The 23,214-nt window shown below is 47.4% G+C and overlaps 1 protein-coding gene across 1 annotated transcript in view; it reads right to left on the reverse strand.

The window, feature by feature from the left end:
- Positions 1–2,186: 2,186 nt before the first annotated feature.
- LOC137418791 (sperm motility kinase X-like) overlaps positions 2,187–23,214 on the reverse strand; it is a 55,998-nt gene continuing 34,970 nt past the window's right edge. The window contains exons 9-13 of the mRNA XM_078766279.1: positions 19,234–19,371; positions 19,010–19,061; positions 10,824–10,953; positions 10,598–10,649; positions 2,187–2,439 (exon numbers count right to left, since the gene is read on the reverse strand). Of these exons, the coding sequence (XP_078622405.1) occupies positions 19,020–19,061; positions 19,234–19,371 (180 nt within the window). The 3' untranslated portion in view covers positions 2,187–2,439; positions 10,598–10,649; positions 10,824–10,953; positions 19,010–19,019. The remainder of the gene's footprint in view (positions 2,440–10,597; positions 10,650–10,823; positions 10,954–19,009; positions 19,062–19,233; positions 19,372–23,214) is intronic.

Below are 23,214 nucleotides of genomic sequence, written 5' to 3' on the forward strand. Positions count from 1 at the left end.
AGAGACGGGTGGGGGGAGAGAGAGAGAGAGAGAGAGAGAGAGAGAGACAGGAGGGTGGGAGAGAGAGAGACAGGAGGGTGGGAGAGAGAGAGACAGGAGGGTGGGCGACAGAGACAGAGAGGGGTGGTAGAGAGAGACAGAGGGGTGGGGGAGAGAGAGAAAGAGACAGAGGAGGGTGGGGGAGGGAGAGAGAGAGAGAGACAGAGAGGGGTGGGGGGAGAGAGAGAGAGAGAGAGACAGAGATGGGTGGGGGAGAGAGAGAGGCAGAGAGGGGTGGGGGAGAGAGAGAGAGGCAGAGAGGGGTGGGGGAGAGAGAGAGGCAGAGAGGGGTGGGGGAGAGAGAGAGGCAGAGAGGGGTGTGGGAGAGAGAGACAGAGTGGGGTGGGGGAGAGAGAGAGGTAGAGAGGGGTGGGGGAGAGAGAGAGGCAGAGAGGTGTGGGGGAGAGAGAGAGGCAGAGAGGTGTGGGGGAGAGAGAGAGGCAGAGAGGGGTGGGAGAGAGAGCGAGACAGAGAGGGGTGGGAGAGAGAGAGACAGAGGAGGGTGGGAGAGCGAGAGAGAGAGGAGGGTGGGAGAGAGAGGCAGAGAGCGTGGGAGAGAGAGAGAGACAGAGAGGGGTGGGGGAGAGAGACAGAGAGGGGTGAGGGAGAGAGAGGCAGAGAGGTGTGGGGGAGAGAGAGAGGCAGAGAGGTGTGGGGGAGAGAGACAGGCAGAGAGGTGTGGGGGAGAGAGAGAGGCAGAGAGGTGTGGGGGAGAGAGAGAGGCAGAGAGGTGTGGGGGAGAGAGAGAGACAGAGGAGGGTGGGAGAGAGAGACAGAGGAGGGTGGGAGAGAGAGACAGAGGAGGATGGGAGAGAGAGAGAGACAGAGAGGGGTGGGGAGAGAGAGAGAGGGGTGGAGAGAGAGAGAGGGAGGGGTGGGGAGAGAGAGAGAGAGGGGTGGGGAGAGAGAGAGGGGTGGGGAGAGAGAGAGGTGTGGGGAGAGAGAGAGGTGGAGAGAGAGGGGTGGGTAGAGAGAGAGAGAGTGGGTGGAGAGAGAGGGGTGGAGAGAGAGAGGGGTGGAGAGAGAGGGTTGGAGAGAGAGAGAGATCGGGGTGGAGAGAGATCGGGGTGGAGAGAGATCGGGGTGGAGAGAGAGAGGGGTGGAGAGAGAGAGGGGTTGGAAAGAGAGAGAGAGGGGTGTGGGGAGAGAGAGAGGGGTGGAGAGAGAGGGGGAAGAGAGAGAGGGGTGGGAGAGAGAGAGACATAGGAGGGTGGGAGAGAGAGACAGAGAGGGGTGGGAGAGAGAGACAGAGGAGGGTGGGAGAGAGAGAGACAGAGGAGGGTGGGAGAGAGAGAGAGACAGAGAAATGGGAGAGAGAGACAGACGAGGGTGGGAGAGAGAGATACAGAGAGGGGTGGGAGAGAGAGAGACAGAGGAGGGTGGGAGAGAGAGAGAGACAGAGGAGGGTGGGAGAGAGAAAGAGACAGAGGAGGGTGGGAGAGAGAGAGAGACAGAGGAGGGTGGGAGAGAGAGAGAGAGAGACAAAGAGGGGTGGGAGAGACAGACAGAGAGGAGTGGGAGAGAGAGAGACAGAGGAGGGTGGGAGAGAGAGTGAGACAGAGGAGGGTGGGAGAGAGAGACAGAGAGGGGTGGGAGAGAGAGAGAGAGACAGAGAGGGGTGGGGGGGGGAGAGAGAGACAGAGAGCGGTGGGGGAGAGAGAGAGACAGAGGAGTGGGGGAGAGAGAGAGAGACAGAGAGGCGTGGGAGAGAGAGGGGCTGAGAGGGGTGGGGGGGGGGGGGGGAGAGAGACAGAGAGGGGTGGGGGAGAGAGAGAGACAGAGAGGGGTGGGGGAGAGAGAGAGACAGAGAGGGGTGGGAGAGAGAGACAGAGGAGGGTGGGAGAGAGAGAGACAGAGGAGGGTGGGGGAGAGAGAGACAGAGGAGGGTGGGGGAGAGAGAGAGACAGAGAGGGGTGGGGGGGGGGGGAGAGAGAGACAGAGAGGGGTGGGGGAGAGAGAGAGACAGAGAGGAGTGGGGGAGAGAGAGAGAGACAGAGAGGGGTGGGAGAGAGAGGGGCTGAGAGGGGTGGGCGGGGGGGAGAGAGAGACAGAGAGGGGTGGGGGAGAGAGAGAGACAGAGAGGGGTGGGGGAGAGAGAGAGACAGAGAGGGGGGGAGAGAGAGAGACAGAGAGGGGTGGGAGAGAGAGAGGCAGAGAGGGGTGGGGGAGAAAGAGGGGCTGAGAGGAGTGGTAGAGAGAGAGAGACAGAGGAGTGTGGGGGGAGAGAGAGAGAGAGAGAGACAGAGGAGGGTGGGAGAGAGAGAGAGAGACAGAAGAGGGTGGGAGAGAGAGAGACAGAGGAGGGTGGGGGAGAGAGAGAGACAGAGGAGGATGGGAGAGAGAGAGACAGAGAGGGGTGGGAGAGAGGGAGGCAGAGAGGGGTGGGGGAAGAGAGAGGGGCTGAGAGGGGTGGTAGAGAGAGAGAGACAGAGGAGGGTGGGGGGGAGAGAGAGAGAGAGAGACAGAGGAGGGTGGGAGAGAAAGAGACAGAGGAGGGTGGGGGAGAGAGAGCGAGAGACAGAGGAGGGTGGGAGAGAGACAGAGACAGAGAGGAGTGGGAGAGAGAGACAGAGGAGGGTGGGAGAGAGAGAGACAGAGGAGGGTGGGAGAGAGAGAGACAGAGGGTGGGAGAGAGAGAGACAGAGGAGGGTGGGAGAGAGAGAGAGAGACAGAGGAGGGTGGGAGAGAGACAGAGACAGAGAGGAGTGGGAGAGAGAGACAGAGGAGGGTGGGAGAGAGAGAGACAGAGGAGGGTGGGAGAGAGAGAGAGAGACAGAGGAGGGTGGGAGAGAGAGACAGAGAGGAGTGGGAGAGAGAGACAGAGCAGGGTGGGACAGAGAGAGAGACAGAGGAGGGTGGGAGAGAGAGAGACAGAGGAAGGTGGGAGAGAGAGAGAGAGAGGAGGGTGGGAGAGAGAGAGACAGAGGAGGGTGGGAGAGAGAGAGAGACAGAGAGGAGTGGGAGAGAGAGACAGAGGAGGGTGGGAGAGAGAGAGACAGAGGAGGGTGTGGGAGAGAGAGACAGAGGAGGGTGGGGGAGAGAGAGAGGAGGGTGGGGGAGAGAGAGAGACAGAGCAGGGTGGGGGAGAGAGAGAGACAGAGGAGGGTGTGGGAGAGAGAGACAGAGGAGGGTGGGGGAGAGAGAGAGGAGGGTGGGGGAGAGAGAGAGACAGAGGAGAGTGGGGGAGAGAGAGAGACAGAGGAGGGTGGGGGAGAGACAGAGGAGGGTGGGGGAGAGAGAGAGAGACAGAGGAGGGTGGGGGAGAGAGAGAGACAGAGGAGGGTGGGAGAGAGAGAGACAGAGGAGGGTGGGAGAGAGAGAGACAGAGGAGGGTGGGGGAGAGAGAGAGACAGAGGAGGGTGTGGGAGAGAGAGACAGAGGAGGGTGGGGGAGAGACAGAGGAGGGTGTGGGAGAGAGAGACAGAGGAGGGTGGGGGAGAGAGAGAGGAGGGTGGGGGAGAGAGAGAGACAGAGCAGGGTGGGGGAGAGAGAGAGACAGAGGAGGGTGTGGGAGAGAGAGACAGAGGAGGGTGGGGGAGAGAGAGAGGAGGGTGGGGGAGAGAGAGAGACAGAGGAGAGTGGGGGAGAGAGAGAGACAGAGGAGGGTGGGGGAGAGACAGAGGAGGGTGGGGGAGAGAGAGAGAGACAGAGGAGAGTGGGGGAGAGAGAGAGACAGAGGAGGGTGGGGGAGAGACAGAGGAGGGTGGGGGAGAGAGAGAGACAGAGGAGGGTGGGGGAGAGAGAGAGACAGAGGAGGGTGGGGGAGAGAGAGAGAGGAGGGTGGGGGAGAGAGAGAGATTTAATCATTAATTATTGTGAATTACTACGTACATCACATGAGTTAAACAAACATATTCACCAAAACAACTCTCAAATTATCAGTTGACAAAATAAAGAAGACACATTTGTTTGCAAAGGATGCAAACAAAATCTAATCCAACCGTCCAAGTCATTTCAACAGTTGCACCTGTAATTCAGTGCAGGTGAGGTTCTATTTTGCATGATTGTTCCTGTTGTAGTTTCGCAATTGTCATTTCATTATTTTCACCACAGCTCGCACGGCCGTGCTTTCACCTCCCTGTTTCACAGCTCGCACGGCCGTGCTTTCACCTCTCTGTTCCACAGCTCGCACGGCCGTGCTTTCACCTCTCTGTTCCACAGCTCGCACGGCCGTGCTTTCACCTCTCTGTTCCACAGCTCGCACGGCCGTGCTTTCACCTCTCTGTTCCACAGCTCGCACGGCCGTGCTTTCACCTCTCTGTTCCACAGCTCGCACGGCCGTGCTTTCACCTCTCTGTTCCACAGCTCGCACGGCCGTGCTTTCACCTCCCTGTTCCACAGCTCGCACGGCCGTGCTTTCACCTCTCTGTTCCACAGCTCGCACGGCCGTGCTTTCACCTCTCTGTTCCACAGCTCGCACGGCCGTGCTTTCACCTCCCTGTTCCACAGCTCGCACGGCCGTGCTTTCACCTCTCTGTTCCACAGCTCGCACGGCCGTGCTTTCACCTCTCTGTTCCACAGCTCGCACGGCCGTGCTTTCACCTCTCTGTTCCACAGCTCGCACGGCCGTGCTTTTACCTCTCTGTTCCACAGCTCGCACGGCCGTGCTTTCACCTCTCTGTTCCACAGCTCGCACGGCCGTGCTTTCACCTCCCTGTTCCACAGCTCGCACGGCCGTGCTTTCACCTCTCTGTTCCACAGCTCGCACGGCCGTGCTTTTACCTCCCTGTTCATCTCTGACGTTGATTTGTTGAGCAAACTCTCCACTGTTTCTGTTGCTTTTTGGAAGACGCACACTGAAGAGGTTTTCTCGCATTTTGGTCTCATGACTTGTGGAGGAACCATGTGCTTCGTGAGAGCATCTGCCTGCTTCACAAATCGTGTGTTCATGTTGTTTCCTTTACCGAGTTTGTTGCCAATTGCAGATGTTTTACCCTTTGGACCACAACTCGTATTTCATTCATAAGAGAAGAGATTGCTCATTATAACACTGCACTATCATTATAACACCATGTCATGTGGTACAACTCCTGATTCTGCTTGGAATGAATGTAATCGTTATTTTCAGCACAGAATTAATGAACTGAGTGCGCGGTGAGCAAAGTCAAAACAAATAAGGACGAAGTTCTGTACTTTAAATGGTCCGAGATTGATCCTCCACGAGAGAAAGGGAATCTTTTCCATCTTCTCTTTCTCTCAACATGGCAGATCATTTACCATTCAATTGATTTACTTCTTATTTGTTTTGATGATACTTGTATGACGATGTTACAATGATTGCAATGTTGTGAATTTGTATTTCACACAATTTAACGTTTCAAAATGAGCAACAATAGGGCGCCTTGCGGTCATGTGATCACGTATTCTCCAATCACGATCGTTTTCGCTGAATCTGAGTTCACCGAGACAAGGCAGCAGCAGTTCATCTTTCCAGGTCAAAAAATAAAAATAAAATAAAAATAAAATCATTTTTCCTCAGATTTCTACCAATTTCATTCAGAACACCTTGAGGGACCCCGACAAATGCAAGCACACATCAAATAGACCTTACAAATAAGCAATATTTCCCAAAGGCACAGAACTGAAAGCCACACACCTATTTAGTTATTTTAAATGCTATTTTAAATTTTAGATAGAAGTCTTTTTTAGATTATTTTCTGGATTTGTTTGAGTCGAGGCTTAAACGATGTCAGCGACAGTTAAAAATGATAATAATAATAATAATAATAATAATAATAATAATAGTAATAATAATAACAATAAACATAGGGGCAATACCCATGGTGCTCACCTGGTAGAATGAACAGTATGCTACACTGAATAAAGGTATTTTAAACCAATAATTTCAATAGTTGCTCGAAGACAGGGCAACATGGAGTCATACTAACATAATCATGACATTAAACAAACAAACCAAAAAACCCTATTTTACACCCCCTCAGGACTCGATTGTTTTTAATGCAGTGAACAAGCATTGGCACATCGTGGGTAATGAAGGCTGTGGTCACGTTTCATCGGAATTGCTTGTGTAGTTTCTAATAAGAAAGCAAATACATATTTTCGGGAGCAACTCCCTGTGGACCCCTCAGGGCGAAATCTTTTTTATGCCGTGAACAAACTTTGGTGCATCACGGATGGTGAAGGTTGTGGTCAAGTTTAATCAAAAGTGCGTGTGTGCTTTCAGAAAAGAAAGCAAATATCTATTTTGGGGGGTCAAACCTGGACCTACTTTGACCACCCTCCCCCATAAACCCCTTAGCATTTGATTTTCTAAGTGCCGTGGACAAACTTCGGCACATCATGGGTGATTAAGGTTGTGGTCAAGTTTCATTGAAATAGTGTTTGTAATTTCAGAGGAAAAAGTAAATTCCTATTTTGGGGAGGGGGAGGGGGGGGGGTCAAACTTGGATCCACTTTGACCCCCAATAGACCACGTTTTGTTTTAATCCCCCCCCCCAAAACATTCAGTGGTTTCCAAGAAATAATTATTATTATTATTTGCAGTTGGTCCAAGATGGCTGCCATATCGCCCAACATCAGTGCCAAACCTCATGAATGCTCTTGTGGCCGAATGGAACTCATTCACCTCATTTTCTCACAACTCGACCACAACATTTTGAAATATCGTGATATATATCGTTTTTGATCCCATCTCTCAATGGTGAAGAATTACTTGGAATACTAACAACGTTTCATATCCAGATCCGGATCCATATAATCACCAAAATCTAATCATTTCGTCTTTCTCACACACCCAACCTCTCAACCACATTTTGGCTGAATCCGTCCGAATCCAATTTTGCAGATATCTTGTTCACGGACAAACAAACAAACAGACAGAGGCAGAGCAGACCAACAAACATGGAGACAACGGATCTGGTCAGAACCCTAAGCTTTGATAAACTGGAAAGACATATGGCACAATTCAAGTCGAACACACTCGGACCTGGAAACGGAAGTTCATATTTATTTTGTTGAAGACTTGCCCTGCTGCCCCATTATCAGGTCACGCACCATGAGGCTCCATTTTACGGAGAAACAAAAAGACCAGAGGATATAAAAATCATCGCCTTGCTCATCGCCATCGCCATCGCCTCATCGCCTGCTCCGTGCCCATCCTCTCAACCGCTGCCACCAGAGATAAGTCGCCATTTTGTGTCCCTCGCCCCATCTGTGCTCGTGACTTGACGCCTTAGTTTTTATCGGATTTATTTTACTTCATTGTATATAGTTATTATTTTTGATTTCATTCTCCGTTTATTTGTTCGGGATTAAACCCGTTTGGTTTTATTCAAAGCTTTATCCCGGTGTGTACCCTGGTTAGAATAGGTGCACCGTATCCCTGCGTGTCGTAAGAGGCGACTAAGAGGGTTGGCGTCAGGAAGGGCATCTGGCCATAAAAAAAAACATTGCCTCAAAAACAGAACCATGACAATTACAACTACATATGGGCAGGGTACAGCCCGAAGTGGAGATCGGTTTCTGAGGTTTGGGACATGGAATGTAGGGACAATGACAGGGAGATCAGGAGAAGTGGTGGAAGTATTGATCAGAAGAAGAGTGGACATATGTTGTGTGCAAGAGACGAGATGGAAGGGAAGTGGTGTGAGAATGGTGAAGGGTAGGCAGGGACAGAAATACAAGTTTGTGTGGCAAGGGTGCCCGGAGGGCGTGAATGGTGTTGGTGTCCTGTTTTCTGAGGAGTTTGTAGACAGTGTGGTGAGTGTGACTAGAGCGAGTGACAGGTTGATTATGGTGAAAATGATGATTGGAAAGCTCTTGGTGAATGTCATCTCGGGATATGTTCCGCAGGTTGGTCGGAGCGATGAAGAAAAGGCCAAGTTCTGGTGTGCGATAGAGAAGCTGATGGAAAACGTGAAAGATGAGGAAGTTGTTGTGGTAGGAGGAGACCTAAATGGACATGTGGGAAGGAGTATGGGTGGTTTTGAGGGAGTTCATGGTGGTTACAGACATGGTGTGAGAAATGGAGAAGGTGAAAGGATTTTGGAGTTGCTGATGGAGCTGATTTGTTGATTTGTAATACTCAGTTCCAGAAAGAGGATAATAAGCTTGTTACATACACATCAGGTGGGTCGACGACAACCGTTGACGACCTGATGGTGCGTGGCGAGACAGGGGGCACCTCTGGGACACAAAGGTGATCCCGGGGGAGGAGGCTGTTTCACAACACCACTTGGTTGTCTGCGACATAAGGGTGAAAGGTGCGAGCAGAGCTCGGCGGGTGAAGTATCAACCGAGAATGAAGGTGTGGAGGATGAAAGAGGTGACAGTAAGGGAGGCACTAAAGGAGAGGCTGAGTAGGGTAGAGGATGATGTGGTTGAGCTTGAACATGGTTGGATGTCAATGAAACATAGTCTGTTGGGAGCCGTTGGTGAGGTATGTGGATGGACAAAAGGACCACCGAGGCACTCGGAAGCATGGTGGTGGGATGAGGAAGTTGGAAAGAGGATTGACGAGAAGAGGAAGAAGTTCAAGGAGTGGCAGAAGGCGAAGGGTACGGGAGCAGAAAAAGCAGAGCATGAAAGTTATAAGGCAGCCAAGAAGGCTGCAAAGAAAGAGGTAGCAAAGGCGCAGGAGGCATGTAGGAAAATGTTCGGAGAAAGCTTGGATTCGGAAGAGGGTCAGAGAGCGGTATTCAGGATTGCAAAGCAGATAGCGAAAGATAGGTGTGATGTGATGGGGGTTTGTTGCTTGAAGGATGAAGTGGGACAAATCGTTGTGGACCCAGATGGAATTAAAGGAGGATGGAAAAGATAGATGGAAATGCTGTTGAATAAAGAGAATGAATGGGATGGCAACATAGAGAGTAACGCAGTTTTAGGACCGGCAGAGAAGATAACTGAAGGAAGTTGAGGAAGCGATGAAAGCAATGAAGAGTAGAAAAGCGGGAGGGCCGACGGGAGTTGTGGGAGATATGTTGAAGGCAGCAGGAAGTCGGGGTGTGAAGAGAATGACAGAGATCTGTAATCTGGTGGTGAAAGAAGGCCGCATTCCAGTGGATTGGGAACTGAGTACCCTCGTCCCTCTATACAAGGGGAAAGGTGACCCTCTGGAGTGTGGCTAGTACCGAGCGATAAAGTTATTGGAGCATGGAATGAAGGTATTGCAAAGGGTGTTGGAGAGGAGGATAAGGAAGAAGGTGAAGATCGACGAAATGCAGTTTGGATTTATGCCAGGAAGAGGAACGACAGACGTGCTCTTTATTGTGAGGCATTTGCAGGAGAAGTACATGGAGAAGAGGAAGAAGTTGTTTCTTGGGTTTGTTGATCTGGAGAAAGCATTCGATAGGGTTCCACACGAAGTATTGACATGGGCATTGAGGAAGTTAGGAGTGGAGGAATGGTTGATCAGAGTAATGATGGCAATGTACAAAAGAGCGCGCACAACTGTAAGGATGAAGGACGGGAACAGTGGTGAGTTTGAGGTGAAGGTGGGAGTGCATCAGGGGTCGGTACTAAGTCCACTACTATTTGTAGCTGGGATGGAGGTGCTGGCTCAGAACGTAAAGGAGGGTTTACCGTGGGAGTTGTTGTATGCAGATGATCTGGTGTTGATTGCGGAAAGTATGGATGGACTGAAGGAAAAGATGAACAAGTGGAAGGAATGTATGGAGACAAAAGGTCTGAAGGTGAATATAGGAAAGATGAAGGTGCTGGCAAGTGGTAAAGCATGTGGTGAGGTGGAAGGAAATGGGAAGTGGCCATGTGCTGTGTGCAGGAATGGTGTGGGAGTGAACTCCATTCAATGTACAATGTGCGCTGAGTGGGTTCATCAAAAATGTAGTGGTCTGAGAGGGTCATTAACCAGTGTGGCAGCTACATTCAAATGTAAGGTGTGCACAGAGGGAGCTGCAGGTGGAGGAAATGTTGATTTGGATCTTGGAGACGGCGTGAAGCTGGAAGGTGTGAAAACATTTTGCTACCCCGGCAACATGCTGAATGGAGAAGGTGGATCAGACTCGGCAACGGTTGCAAGAGTGAGATGTGCATGGAAGAAGTTTCGGGAACTGAGTGGCGTGCTGATGAGGAGGGGAGTGTCATTGAAGCTGAAGGGAAAGGTGTATGCTGCATGTGTGAGAAGTGTTATGATTTATGGGAGCGAGACATGGGTAATGAACGTAGAGCAGCAACGAAGGCTGGAAAGGGTGGAAATGCGAATGGTTCGGTGGATGTGCGGAGTATCGTTGAGAGAGAGGAAGACAAATGATGAATTGCGAAAGATGATGGGAATAGAGCCTGTGATTGATGCTGTGAAGAGGAACAGGTTGAGATGGTTTGGTCATTTGCTGAGGAAGGATGAAAGTGACAGGTTGAGAAGAGTGATGGAAATGAATGTAGAAGGAAGTAGAGGACGGGGAAGACGGAGAAAGACTTGGCTAAAGATGGTGGAAGAAGAAATGCGGGCAAGGGGGTTAAACAAGGAGATGCAGAAAATAGGGCAAAATGGAGAGGATTGTCATGGGGACCGCAAGGCTAACCCCCGTTCTCGCAGGGAAAATGTTGTGTATAAAACGAGTACAAAAGGAGTGCAGGTTACCATCAAAATTCTTCTGGTGATTTTCCTTGAACCATGTGTGGTTCACAATCTCCTGCAAAACAATGGATGTGTTGGATTCAAATATAAACACGATCAGAAATCACCTGCACTGGTGAGCAATTGCATTTTGATCCACAATAACAGGATGTCAGCAATCCCAGCATGTGTGAACATTCTTGATCATGCAAATAACATACTGCAGTTGAAAACTGTATCAATCCCTCACCATCATGTGTCATAGTGAGCCTCTTCATTGGATCCTTCTGAAGCATTGAAGTCAGAAGGGAAACCAATGTTTCCTTTGCAAAGGATGGTGAACTATTTCCCACATTGAAATCAGTCTTGTCATGTGACATCTGCAAAAAAGCAAAACAAATGTATTTGTGACCGAATCCGAAACAATCGTTGCAATCGAATACTTAGATTTGCATAAAAAGCATATTCCACACAAGCACTCACTGATGCCATAACCAAGGTTTGACTCAAAACGAATAAAATACTTTTTCATTCATCAAATAAGTTATGGTGTACAACACAAAAGTTTTTTCTTAGCTGAAAAATAAACCCTCTCAGCTCAATAATTGGATATCAAGTACAGTATATGTGGTTTTATTCGAGCTAGGGCGAGCAAAGTGAGGACAAGGCTGCTTATTCTTGATACGGTGCCTTCAGAAAGTATTCACACCCCTTGAATTTTTTCTAATATATTGTTGTGTTACAGGCTGAATTTAAAATGGATTACATCAAGATTTATTTTGTCACTGAACGACACATAATACGGTATTTTCCAGTGTATTAATCGCGCTATTTTATCTGCAAAAAAAGTTAAAAGTGGGGAGTGCGGTTTTTTGGGGGGGAGGGGTTTGTGTACATAATCGAGGCTCATGAAAGAGCTAACATTTATCACACAAACAAATTAAACAGACAAACAACCAAAGTATATAAAAAGGGGAGAGAAGGGGAAGCACATAAACACAACATTTGTGAGGGACATCGGGAATGTGTGGGAGGGAGAGGGCTCGGGGGAGGCGGCGTGGGAAGGGGGTGTGGGGGGTGGGAGAAGTATAAACACAAGGACACCAAGGACTTCCAGGAAAGAAGTTGGTATTTCAAAAAAAGAGGATGTGGGGTGAAATTAGCGGGGGTAGAAAAGATCAAGGTTTTGGATGGGGGAAGATAAGAGATGGTGGTGAACAGCCGTTTTAAAGACCTGGAGGGAGGAGTGGGATTGAAGAGAGTGAGGGAGTTTGTTCCAGAGGTGGGAGAAAAGAGGAATGAAGGAGTGAAGGTGAGCAGAGAGTCTTGATTTTGGCAGTTTAACCATAAGAGGGTTGCAGGCAGATCTTGTGCGACCTTCAGGAATATTTGGGGGACAGAGCCCAGAGAGAGCTGGAGGAGCAAGGCCGGAGAGGAGTCGGTAGAAGACAGAAAGACCACCAACCTGCCTGCGGTGAGTAAGTGAAAGGCCCTCGGAAGTAGCTTCATCACGGGAGATTCCAATGATTCTGAACGCTTTGGTTTCAACAGCATGAAGACGAGCTAGGTGTGAGGCAGGAGCACCAGCCCAGAGGGGAGAGCAGTATTCCATTGCGCTGCGGATGAAAGCCTTGTATGTGGTGAGGAGCTCAGGTGTGCCAAGGAAGGACTTCGCACGACGGAGGATGCCCAGTCGGCGACTGGCTTTGGAGGCCAGATTTGAAATGTGGTTTTCCCACGAAGGATCATGGCAGATAGTGAGACCCAAAAGCTTGAGAGACAGAACTTCTTGGAGAGGATTATTCAGAAAGTGGATGGGAGGGTTGTCCAGTCGGTCTTTTCGGAGAGACATCGTAAGAGTGTGACATTTGTCAGGTTTGAAAGACATGTTCCACTTGTTTGCCCAGTCAGTGATTTTGTCCAGGTCTGCAGAGAGTGAGGAGGCTGCAGACTGCCGATCTGAGGGATGAGGAATGGAGCGGCAGAGAGTGTAGTCATCAGCAAAGAGATAGAGAGGATTATCAAGAGAGTCGGAGAGATCATTGATGAAGACCAGAAAAAGCACAGGACCCAGAACATTGCCTTGGGGAACTCCAGCCTGAACAGGAAGAGGAGATGAGAGAACCCCATTCAGGGCCACACGTTGACTACGACTAGAGAGGGAGTCCACCAGCCATGCGTGGAGATTTCCATGGATACCAAAGGAGGAGAGTTTGGTGAGCAGTGCGGGGTGCCAGACCGTATCGAAGGCACGTGATATGTCGAGGGAGACAGCTCTAATTTCCTGTTTGGCATTGAGGTCCGCCATCCATTGTTGAGACAGCAGAAGCAGCATGTTCAGAGTAGAGTGACCTGGTCTGAAACCAAATTGATGATTAGAGATCAAGCCATTGGAGAAGATGAAACATTTCATATCCAAACCAATGATGGATTCCATGACTTTGCTGATAATTGGGAGAAGGCTTATTGGTCTGTAGTTGTTAGGATCTGTTTTTGCACCATTTTTGTGTAAAGCGGTGATGTTGGCTAATTTCCAAGCAGATGGCAGTTGACCTTGAGCAAAAGAGCGGGTGAAGAGAACAGAGAGGGAGTGAAAGAGCGGAAGAACAGGATTTTAGGACCCGTGGGCTGATGCCGTCAGGTCCAGTTGCAGAATCAGAGTCGAGGGTTGACAGAAACTTTTCCACCTGTCAGGAGGAAAAGAGAGAGTCCAGGAGCACCTGAGTACGACTGGGTACGGTGGGTACAGAGAGGGATGGGTTTGGGACACAAGAGTTAGAGGCAAACACAGAGTTGAGGCATTCAGCTTTTTCACGTGCGGAGTCAGCCGTGCAGCCGTTTGAGGTGAGGGAGGGGATGGAGGGGGAACAAACACCAGAAACAGATTTGACCAGATGCCACCAGGATTTGGAAGAGGGAGACAGATGAGAGAGTTCGGTCTTGAGAACAGAGAGATGTTGTTTCCTGGCTCTCCTGAGGGTGGACACACTTGTTTCGGGCTTTGTGAAAGGAAATGAGATTTCCTTCCGTTGGATTTGCTTTCCAGGAGACGAAAGCAAGTTGTTTCTGGGCAACAGCCTCACCTCAAGATTCCATGTACCATGGACGGAAGGAAGGGTATGACAACTGAAGACGAGATGGGATAAATCTGTGCATGAGCGAGAACAATTTACTTTGGAAGAATTCCCATGATGAGTTGATGTCAGAGGCGGTAGAGATGGGAGACCAGTCCAGATGATTGATGGCTGCTTGAAGACCGTGCCAATTGGCCTGAGTGAAATGCCAGACTCATCGATGCTGAGGAGGCTCTCTGAGAATGGTCAGAGACATGTCCACTTTAACAAGCACATGATCAGATGAGCCGATTGGAGCAGAAGAAGAGCAGCAGACATTTTCAGGGAAGTTAGTCATAACCCAGTCCAGAAGAGAAGATGCTCCATTGACTGAGATCCGGGTCGGGAAATTGACAGACTGTGTCAGTCCCAGGGAGTCGCAGAAGTCCTTTGCTGAAGAGCCATGGCTGGTGAGAGAGGTAACCACACCCAGCCAACTGGCATGGTGACAATTGCAATCATGACATATGAGGAAGAGAGAGTTGGGATAGGTAGATAGAAGTTGGTCCATATTATCAGACAGCAAGATGTAGATAGAGTCATCACGGTTTGGTGGACGGTACAACACACATATGAACAAAAGGTGGGAGCGAAGGGGAAGCCGCAGCCAAAGGTATTCCTGGGGGTGAGGTGGAGAGAGGGCAGTGCAGGGCGAGTGAGGAAGAGATTTTTTTTATAAAGATAGCAACCCCACCTCCAGGACGAGGCTCGGGTCTATCATACCGGAGGAGGGAGTAACCTGGGAGAGATACCAAGGAATCAGAGACATAATGAAGGAGGAAAGTTTCTGTTAAGCAGATCACGTCTGGTTTGTCAGAAGCAACCTGTTTGGAGAGATCAGTCAAGTTTGAGCGAAGGCCCCGGATGTTTGAGGTCCATACCATTAATGAAGAGGAAGGGGGAGCATCGGATACAGAACAGGGGGGGGGGGGGGGGGAGGGGTAGGGTAAGATGTGGAAGAGGAGGAAGAGGTAGGGAGAGCTGTTGAAGTGTGTCAGAGATTTCAGAATAGCTTGGAGAAAGGGAAGAATGGGGCGGACAAAAGGTTTGATGGTGATTGGGTGAGGGACAGTGAGGTGTTATTTGAAGAGGGGAAGAGCGAAGCAGGAGGTTGGGGGAGATGGAGGTGAGAGTTGGAAGGGGGAAGAAGCGGGGAGGACGCTTTGATGAGGAGGAGTGAGAGGGGGGAAATGGAGAAGAAATGAGGGTGGGGAGATTTGAAGGGGAGGGCCGAGGGGGAGTTTATGAGGGGAGGGGGTAGGGGGAGTTTAGGAGGAAGGGACAAGGGGAGGGATTTGAAAGGGATGGGAGATGGGAGAGATTTGGAGGGGAGGGGTGAGGGGGGAGTCTAGGAGGGGAGGGGCGAGGGGGAGTCTTGGAGGGGAGGGGTGTGGGGGGAGTTTAGGAGGGAAGGGGCAAGGGGGGAGATTTGAAAGGGATGGGTGATGGGGAGGATTTGGAGGGGAGGGGCAAGGGGGAAGATTTGAAAGGGATGGGTGATGGGGAAGATTTGGAGGGGAGGGGTGATGGGGAAGTTTTGGAGGGGAGGGGTGATGGGGAAGATTTGGAGGGGAGGGGTGAGATTGGATTTTGGAAAGTGTACGATTCATGGGAAACGAACAATTATTGCAAAATGAGTTTCTTGTGACCGAGTCAAAAATATGTTCAAGGACGCTGATGGGGGGTGGAGTGCAGGTGAGTTTAGGGAATCTAGAAAAGAGGCATTGTAAGGGAAGGAATTTTTTTTTGGGATGAATACATTTGGTGAGCAAGTCGAAAGCAACCTTTTACAGAAGAAGAAGAAAAAGGTGTTATAACATACGACAGAATACAGAACTTCAGGGGAAAGTTTAAACATTTTAAAGTTTAACAGTGAAAACTATCTGGGGAAATGGGGGAGCAACACGTGGTCGAAGAACAAACGAACGAATAAGAACGAATAAATGAATAAGAACAGAGAAGGAAATGTTTTTTTTTTGTTTGTTTTTTTTTTGAGTTGAGATTTTCAACAAGGAAGTCGGCTATGGGGTGAAAAGACTGGGAAAAACAGAGAACGAAAGTTATTGGAGCACAAACGACGGACCGCTGAGAGAAAACAAAGCTTCAAGGTCGACACGGTAGCCTGCAAGGCCTCAAAAGACACGACACAAATTAACACGATTTTCTATACAGGTATGAAAGAAAGATTTACACCGAGAATCTTCCTAGGGACACACTATAGGTACAAACACCATAAAATAAATACAGTTTTAACGAAAATACAAATAGGAACAATTACTTAACTTCGATTTCAATGGATAGCGTGGACAGCTGCGAATAAACGAAACCTCGCCAGCAAGACCTGAAATGGAAGTCAAGTCATCTGGTTAATACACAGATGTCGAAAAAAGTCTCAAAAACAATCAATGCTAAATTTCAATTTTATTCCAATTGTCACGCATGCAGTTCACATGAAAAAGTAAGTACACCCCATGAAAAGTTTGGACTTTTTCAACATATTTCAACATACAGCTATTTGATCTTCATTTCAACAATATTGAGAGATAAAGGTGGATATAATATAACAAATATCATGAAACATTTACATTTTGTAGTCCATTGTATAATTTAAATAAACATAAATGCAAATTTCGCATGTGGAAAAAGTAAGTACACCCCCTACATTTATCACTACTTCAAATCCCTAAAATTAGAATCAGGGTGCACCAGCTCAGGTGCAAATGATTAGAACATCATGAGAGAGGATCTTGGAGGAACCTGTCTTATTTAAACCTCAGACATTTAGTTTGGTTTGCTCTTTGTTGTTGAATGTGTGCGGCGTCACCATGCCGAGATCAAAATAGCTCTCTGAGGCCTTCAGAAAGAAGGTTATAGATGCCTACGAGTCTGGGAAGGGATGTAAAAAGACCTCCAAACAATTTGAAATCAACCATTCGACTGTCCGGAAGATCATCTACAAGTGGAGAAGATTCCAAACAACTGCCAACTTGTTCAGGCCAGGCCGCCCCAGCAAGTTCAGCCTGAAAGGAGACCACAAGATGCTGAAAGAAGTCTCTAAGAACCCCAGAATGTCATCACGTGAACCTACAGGTAGCTCTTGCCACTGTTGATGTCAAAGTGCACGAGTCTACCATTGGAAAGAGGCTGCACAAATTTGATCTACATGGGAGGTGTGCCAGGAGGAAACCTTTGCTGTCCAGAAAGAACATCAGGGCAAGACTAAAGTTTGCCAATGAACACCGAGGCAAAGACCAACACTTCTGGAACAATGTGCTCTGGACAGATGAGTCAAAGGTAGAGCTATTTGGCCACAGTACCAGAAGACATGTTTGGCGAAAACCAAAGACAGCATTTGACCACAAGAACCTGATACCCAACTGTAAAGCATGGTGGTGGAAGTATTATGGTTTGGGGCAGCTTTGCTGCATCAGGGCCTGGGCAGCTCACCATCATAGAATCCACGATGAAATCTTCATTGTACCAGAGGGTGCTTGAGGATAATGTGAGGCTTTCTGTCGGAAAGTTGAAGCTCAACCGAAGGTGGACCTTGCAACATGACAATGACCCTAAACATACTAGTAAATCCACCAAGGAATGGCTGAAAAAGAAAGAAATGGAGGGTTCTGGAATAGGCAAGTCAAAGCCCGGATCGAAATCCCATCGAGATGTTGTGGGTGGATTTGAAACGAGCTGTGCTTGCAAGAAACCCCTCAAACATCGCACAGCTGAAAGAATTCTGTATGGACGAGTGGGCAAAAATTTCTCCCAGTCGATGTCAGAGACTGTTAGACAGTTATAAGAAACGCCTGCTTGAGGTTGTTTCTGCCAAAGGGGGCAAAACCACCTATTAGAGCCAAGGGTGTACTTACTTTTTCCACATGCGAAATTTGCATTTATGTTTATTTAAATTATACAATGGACTACAAAATGTAAATATTTCATGATATTTGTTATATTATATCACCTTAATCTATCAATATTGTTGAAATGAAGATCAAATAGCTGTATGTTGAAATATGTTGAAAAAGTCAAAACTTTACATGGGGTGTACTTACTTTTCACATCACTGTATACCAGCAGATCTACATTCTACATATCGGGGAACGTTTAGAGCTGCAGGGCCTGGTTTACTATGGCCCCTTTGGCACATCAGTGGGGGAGATCAGAAGAGGCCCATAATGACGAAGATAGATATTTTTAAAAGTGTACACATTGTGATATGTTTAAATAAAGCTTGTGTAGAATATAATGCTATTTTTAAAAAATAGGAGCAATACCCATGGAAGCTCACCTGGTAGAATAAAGCATAATACTACACTGACGAAAGGCATTTTAAACAGTATCACGGTATTTACACTACAAAGAAACCAAAAAAAAACTATTTTGGGGGGCAACATCCACCCCCCCCCCCCCCCCCCCAAACCCCCAATACCTCCTCAGACCCTGATTTTTCAAATGCCTTGACCAAACATTGGTTTGTCATGGGTGATTAACGTTGTGGGCAAGTTTCATCAGTATTGCATGTGTAGTTTCTGAGAAGAAAGCAAACACCTATTTTTGGGGGCAATCCTACCCCCCCCCCCCCACACCCGCCCTCTCCCCCACATAGACTGCCTTTGGCCACGACTTTTTTAATGCCGTGACATCATGGGTATTGAATGTTGTGGTCAAATTTCATCGGAATGCGAGGACAAGGCTGCTTGCCGAAACAGTTTGTAGACATTAATCATCGAGTCTTCTGTCTTTCAATCAAGGCTAAATTAATTAGTTCCACAACAGAACCAATTGGAATTACCCTTTGGAACACTTTATAATTAAACACGGTGAGCGAGTGGTTCTTCTTCTTCATTTTTGACGGATGGACATAGCTTTTACAGAATTGTTTGATTGCAGAAACAGCTCCCTTTTAAAAATCTCAGATCCAAATCTTCACCAAAATTTGATCATTTCATCCTTGTCACACACTCAACCTCTCCATCAAATTTCTCAGAATAGGTCCACAACTCTGAGATATCCTGTTCACAGATAAACAAACAAATAGACAGACAGGCGTGACAAAAACATTTCGCCCACTGTTGGTGGCAGAGCTACAAACATGGAGACAACGGATCTCATCTGAACCCCAAGCTTTGATAAACTGGAAATACATGTGGCACGATTCAAGTCGAACGTACTCGGACCTGGAACCAGAAGTTCACGTTTATTTTGTTCAAGACATGCCCTGCTGTCCTATTATATGTTCACGTGCTCTATCCCATGCTCTTCCATGAGACTCCAGTTTGCAAGGAAACTATAAAAAGGGGAAAAAAGGAGTGCCGGTTACCTTCAAAATTCTACCAGTGTTTTCTCTTGAACCAGGTGTGCTTCACTACATCCTGCAAAACAATGGATGTGTTGGATTCAAATATAAACACGATCAGGAATCACCTGCACTGGTGAGCAATTGCATTTTGATCCACAATAACAGGATGTCAGCAATCCCAGCATGTGTGAACATTCTTGATCATGCAAATAAAATACTCCAGTTGAAAACTATCAATCCCTCACCGTCATGGTGAGCCTCTCCATTGGATCCTTCTGAAGCATCGGAGTGAGAAGGGAAACCAATTCCAAGGATGGTGCACTCCTCCTTGGAAAGTATCGTAAACCCTTTCCCACATTTAAGTCAGTCTTGTCATGTGACATCTGCAAAGAAGCAAAACAAATGTATTTGTGACCGAATCCTAAACAATCGTTGCAATTGAATACTTACATTTGCATAAAAAGCATATTCCAAACAAGCACTCACTGATGCCATAACCAAGGTTTGACTCAAAACTCATGAAATAAGTTATGGTGTACAACACAAAAGTATTTTCTTAGCTGAAAAAGAAACCCTCTCAGCTCAATAATTGGATATTAAGTACAGTATATGTGGTTTTATTCGCTTTTCTCTCTGCATAGAGAGATTGTGTAGTCTCTGAGAAGAAAGTAAATTCCTATTTTGGGGGGCAACCCCCCCCCCCCCCCCCGACGTAGATCCCCTTCGGGCCCGATTTTTTTTATGCTGCGAAAAAAAAACTTTGCTACATCACGGGTGGTGGAGGTTGTGGTCAAGGTTCATCGGAATCATGTGTGTAATTTCAAAAAAGAAAGCAAATACCTATATTGCAGAGGAGGGGGGGGGGGGGGGGGGGGGGGGGAGATCAACTGGACCCACTTTGAAACCCCGTAGACCTCCTCCAACTTCAATTTTCATAGTACCATGAACATACTTTTGGACATCACGGTGATGAAAGTTCTGGTCAAGTTTCATTGAAACAGCGTGTGCAGTTTCAAAGGAAAAAGCAAATTCCTATTTTAAGGGTCAACCCAGGATCCACATTGACCCCCGATAGACCTCCATAGACCACGAATATTTTTTTATTCCCCCAAAACATTCAGCGGTTTCCGAGAAATCTTTTTTTTTTTTTTGCGTTTAGTCCACGATGGCTGCCATACCACTTGACCTATGACGTCACAATTATCAGAAAAACATTCTGCATGGGTGTCACTCCTACCCTGAAAGTTTTGGCTCAATGGGGCATGCAGGCCATGAGCAGGTCTGACTTTCGCTCACTTTCATTCCATTAAAAGGGTGCAACTTATATTCGCTTGAATACATTTCAGAAACATATTTTCTCATCAATATAAAAAGTTGGAATGGTGAATTTTGGCCAACACCAAGTAATTTCCGCTAATAATCAGCACTATTTTATTGTAGCATAGCCATAGTGGGTGCAGTGACTTGGTAATGCGGCGTAGTAGTATTTACACCCAGCCAATCATCAGCCAGTATTGTCACAGTTCGTGCCATATTTATCCACCAATGGCGTCTTCCATGAAAGGGGTGAATTGCGACAATGTCTATAGAAAAGGCTTCAGAAATCGGCGCAACCCATCTGTGTGCCATGCACATATCATCTGTTTAGAAACAAGATATTCTTACCTTGACACAGATTCAGTGGGATAAGCACCGTGAATATCTATTAGAATTGGATGGATAGGTTTTTTGTGTGTGTGTGTGTGTGTGTGTGTGTGTGTGTGTGTGTGTGTGTGTGTGTGTGTGTGTGTGTGTGTGTGTGTGTGTGTGTGTATCTGAGTGTGTGCGTGGAAATATGTGTGTGAGTGTATGTATGTCTATGTGTGTGAGGGTATGTATATATGTGTGGGTGGGTGTGTGGGTGTATATATATGTATGTGTGTGTACGAGTATGAATGTGAGTTTGTGTGTGTGTATTTGTGTGTGCCGTTGCTTGTTATCTCCATAATTTTGGTGTTAGAAAGTGGAATGGAGTCCCAGGACTTGAAGTATCCACCCCCGCTTCAGTGAAGGATTGTGATTCAAGGGAGGTGGTTTTGAAGTTTTGTTCTTGCAGTTTTGTTCCAAGGGTTCTTTTCAGGATTGTCACTGAGCCCCATACCACCTTCAACTGTAGTTCCTTTGTGGTAAAGTTCCCAGGGATGGTTTTGAAGATATTTGTAAGGTTCTTCTTTATCATTCCCATTGCCCCAATTATCACTGGGACCATTTTGGAACTCTTCAGCTTCCAGGATACTAGCTTGGCTCGGCTCGCTGCGCTCGCCTCACCGAGCGTCGTTGCTGAGGAACGGGCTTATTTTAGCGGAGGATAATGACTGCACCTGAGTTGTTGTGTTGTCATGATTTACACCAATCATAATACAAACAATTATTTTGCACAAATGTATTTGTTGTGTTTGTGATATCACATTTTTATAGGCAATTTCGGTTGAAGATTTAGGTTGAATGTTTTTTTTTCAAGAAAGAACCCCTCAGCACATACATAGGGGAGGGGTGGGTGCAGACTGGAAGTTTGGGACGATTACACCTCACCACCACATTATTTAAAACACCTCACCACCACATTATTTAAAACACCTCACCACCACGTAATTTAAAACACCTCAACACCACGAAATTAAAAACACCTCAACACCACGAAATTTAAATCACATCACAGCCATAAAACACGTAATAAAAACACATCACCACCACATAATTCAAAATGATTGGTTTAAAACATGACATTGCCGTTTTGCTGTTGCCGTTTTGTCACCACCACGTTATTAAAAACACTTCACAACTACGGAAACAAAAGCTTGAGGGAGTCGTTAAGTGACAACACAGACACTGCCCAGATGTGTAGATATATAGATAAATGACTGTACCTGAGTTGCCGTTTTGTCATGGTTTAAACCAATCATAATTCAAACAATTATTTTGCACAAACGTATTTGTAATATACGTGATATTACATTTTATAAACAAACTGAAGTTGAAAAAAAAAATTTGCCCCAAAAAATTCCCCCCCAAAAAATATATTAATTGGAAATTTTTTCAAAAAGAAAATACCCTTAGGACATACCGACGGGAGAGATATGTGCATACCAGAATTTTGGTACGATTTCACAAAAGTTTGAGAAAGTAGTTCAGTGACAAGACAACACAACACAACACAGGACAGGAGAGACACTGCATATATATATATATCCGGTGTGTACCCTGGATAAGAATAGGTACACCGTATCCCTGCATGTCGTAAAAGACGACGAAGAGGGTTGGCGTCAGGAAGGGCATCCGGCCATGAAAACATTGCCTTAAAAAGAGAACCATGACAATTACAACTACATATGGGCAGGGTACAGGCCGAAGTGGAGATCAGTTTCTGAGGTTTGGGACATGGAATGTAGGGACAATGACAGGGAGATCAGGAGAAGTGGTGGAAGTATTGGTCAGAAGAAGAGTGGACATATGTTGTGTGCAAGAGACGAGATGGAAGGGAAGTGGTATGAGAATGGTGAAGGGTAGGCAGGGACAGAAATACAAGTTTGTGTGGCAAGGGTGCCTGGAGGGCGTGAATGGTGTTGGTATCCTGTTTTCTGAGGAGTTTGTAGACAGTGTGGTGAGTGTGACTAGAGTGAGTGATAGGTTGATGATGGTGAAAATGATGATTGGAAAGCTCTTGGTGAACGTCATCTCGGGATATGCTCCGCAGGTTGGTCGAAGCGATGAAGAGAAGGACAAGTTCTGGTGTGCGATAGAGAGGCTGTTGGAAATCGTGAAAGATGAGGAAGTTGTTGTGGTAGGAGGAGACCTAAATGGACATGTGGGAAGGAGTATGGATGGTTTTGACGGAGTTCATGGGGGTTACGGATATGGTGTGAGAAATGGAGAAGGTGAAAGGATTTTGGAGTTTGCTGATGGAGCTGATTTGTTGATTTGTAATACTCAGTTCCAGAAAGAGGATAATAAGCTTGTTACATACACGTCAGGTGGGTCGACGACAACCGTTGACTACCTGATGGTGCGTAGGCGAGATAGGGGGCACCTCCGGGACACAAAGGTGATCCCGGGGGAGGAGGCTGTTTCACAGCACCAATTGGTTGTCAGCGACGTAAGGGTGAAAGGTGCGAGGAGAGCTCAGCGGGTGAAGTACCAACCGAGAATGAAGGTGTGGAGGTTGAAAGAGGTGACAGTAAGGGAGGCAT

The sequence above is a fragment of the Myxine glutinosa genome, chromosome 12, assembly GCF_964187855.1.
Source record: "Myxine glutinosa chromosome 12, kmMyxGlut1.1, whole genome shotgun sequence".
Lineage (NCBI taxonomy): Eukaryota > Metazoa > Chordata > Myxini > Myxiniformes > Myxinidae > Myxine > Myxine glutinosa.